Source organism: Trichinella spiralis, assembly GCF_000181795.1.
Source record: "Trichinella spiralis strain ISS 195 chromosome Unknown Scfld5839, whole genome shotgun sequence".
Lineage (NCBI taxonomy): Eukaryota > Metazoa > Nematoda > Enoplea > Trichinellida > Trichinellidae > Trichinella > Trichinella spiralis.
In genome coordinates this window covers 1-1632 of record NW_003532778.1, presented here as the reverse complement: position 1 = coordinate 1632, position 1632 = coordinate 1, and the positions used below count along the sequence as shown (strand labels likewise).

Here is a 1632-nt window from a genome sequence, read left to right as displayed (position 1 = left end):
ACGCACACACGAATTGAGCTGCTGAATCATAAAACATGCACTGCTTTTTCATGACGGTCTCCTGCCTGGTAGAGCTCTATGCCCTTGTCTGAATGTTTCTTCCTGGCCCAGCCGTTCAGATGTTCTCTCAGCAGTCCACAACTCTATCAAGGTTAGTTTTCCCATCTGCCGAATGTCAGCTGCAACCTGACTGTTCGTTTCAAATCAGACTCAGCACGCTGTAGGTCTCAGCGTATTTCAGTGTTGCATTCCAGGCTAACCGCCACTCAATCTCATCCAGCAGCACTTGTGTGATGTCGTGCCGTCAAGATTTATTCATTGATCGAACGCAGCATTCCATGTAGCTCTCTCTGAAATATGCTTGAATGTTCTTGTTTTTCTCAGAATGCTTGTGACAAAAGTTCCTTCTTTGCCGCAACAGCTTCCAACTCTTCCTTGATGGAGGTACAGAACTACCGTACATCAATCTGCAACTGACAGTTGTTCACAAATCTCTGATGATATGCTGTGATTCAGACTTGCTTCCATACAGCACTGTACGTCTCTGCGCATTTCAGCGTGGGATTCCTGCGTAACAACCGCTGAGTGCTTTCTGCCGCATTCCCTTTTTGTCATCTGCTGAACCTTTCAGATCCCTCCAGTCAGCTTTTATCACAGGAAGTGCCAGAGGTCTCAATTCTGTTTTCGCAGACGTACATGGAGATACATTTTTGATGTACAGAGGTAATTCCATTGACAATCATTCAACTCAGACTCAATCCTCCATTAACTAGAAGAATCAGCCCTGTTTCCAGATTGTTCTTCAGCAACAGCAATAATTGGCGTTCTGAAAACTATACCGTACTTTCTTCAATTTCTGATGCCTTTGCGTGCCCCATGAAAGAGGAGGCATCACACATGGACGTGTGGTGCAAATTCTGGTGCCACTGTCAAAGATAGGGTGCTTGACTACTGCTTAAACTCATGGATGTGCTGCTGACAATGGGTGAAGCTTCATTTATTCACTGAGAGATGATATTATGACTACAGGTAGTTGTCATGGTGGTCTGGCTGATCAGGCACTGAAAGTACGCACACTTGATATCTCACGTGATCAGAAGTCTGTTCATAATGAAACTTCTTCAACGCTTCTTAGTTTATTTCAGAGTAGTCTTCTTCTGGAGCAATCCAGAACGCCTCTACTTCCCAGAATTTTTTCATCGTTTCTTCTGCAGGATTTGCTGCTGCTTCCTTCAGATCCCCAGTTCAGCATATGGCAATGAGTTGACCTGCGGGAATTCACTTCAACTCTTATTTTTATTATACAGCCACTGGTTCACCGGTATGCCCTTGCTGCACAAAAGGGCCCATATGCTTGAAGTAATGAATCTGATGAAGACACTGAGTATGGATTGTTGTTCCAGAAGAAGGTACGCCAGCGTTGGGCATGTCATGTGCCATGAGTTCATAGGGTCCATTCAGCTCGTTTGAGTTTCTGGCATATATTCTTGTGTTTGAAAAAGTTGTGGTGGGTCAACGACTTCGCTGATAGCTCAGAGCATTGTACATTTCCATGTGCCTCGTCACTAACTGCGCCCTGATCTTTCATAGCCATTGGAATGCATACCATGCTTCCAATCTTCTGCCATGGTA

General features: G+C 44.7%; 1 protein-coding gene across 1 annotated transcript; it reads left to right on the top strand.

Moving 5' to 3' along the window:
- The first annotated feature begins 1019 nt into the window (after positions 1-1019).
- Positions 1020-1470, top strand: Tsp_14571 (multifunctional CCA protein). The gene is made up of 2 exons (XM_003366536.1): positions 1020-1243; positions 1308-1470. Exons 1-2 carry the CDS (start codon positions 1020-1022, stop codon positions 1468-1470), a joined length of 387 nt encoding a protein of 128 aa, XP_003366584.1.
- Positions 1471-1632: the final 162 nt, after the last annotated feature.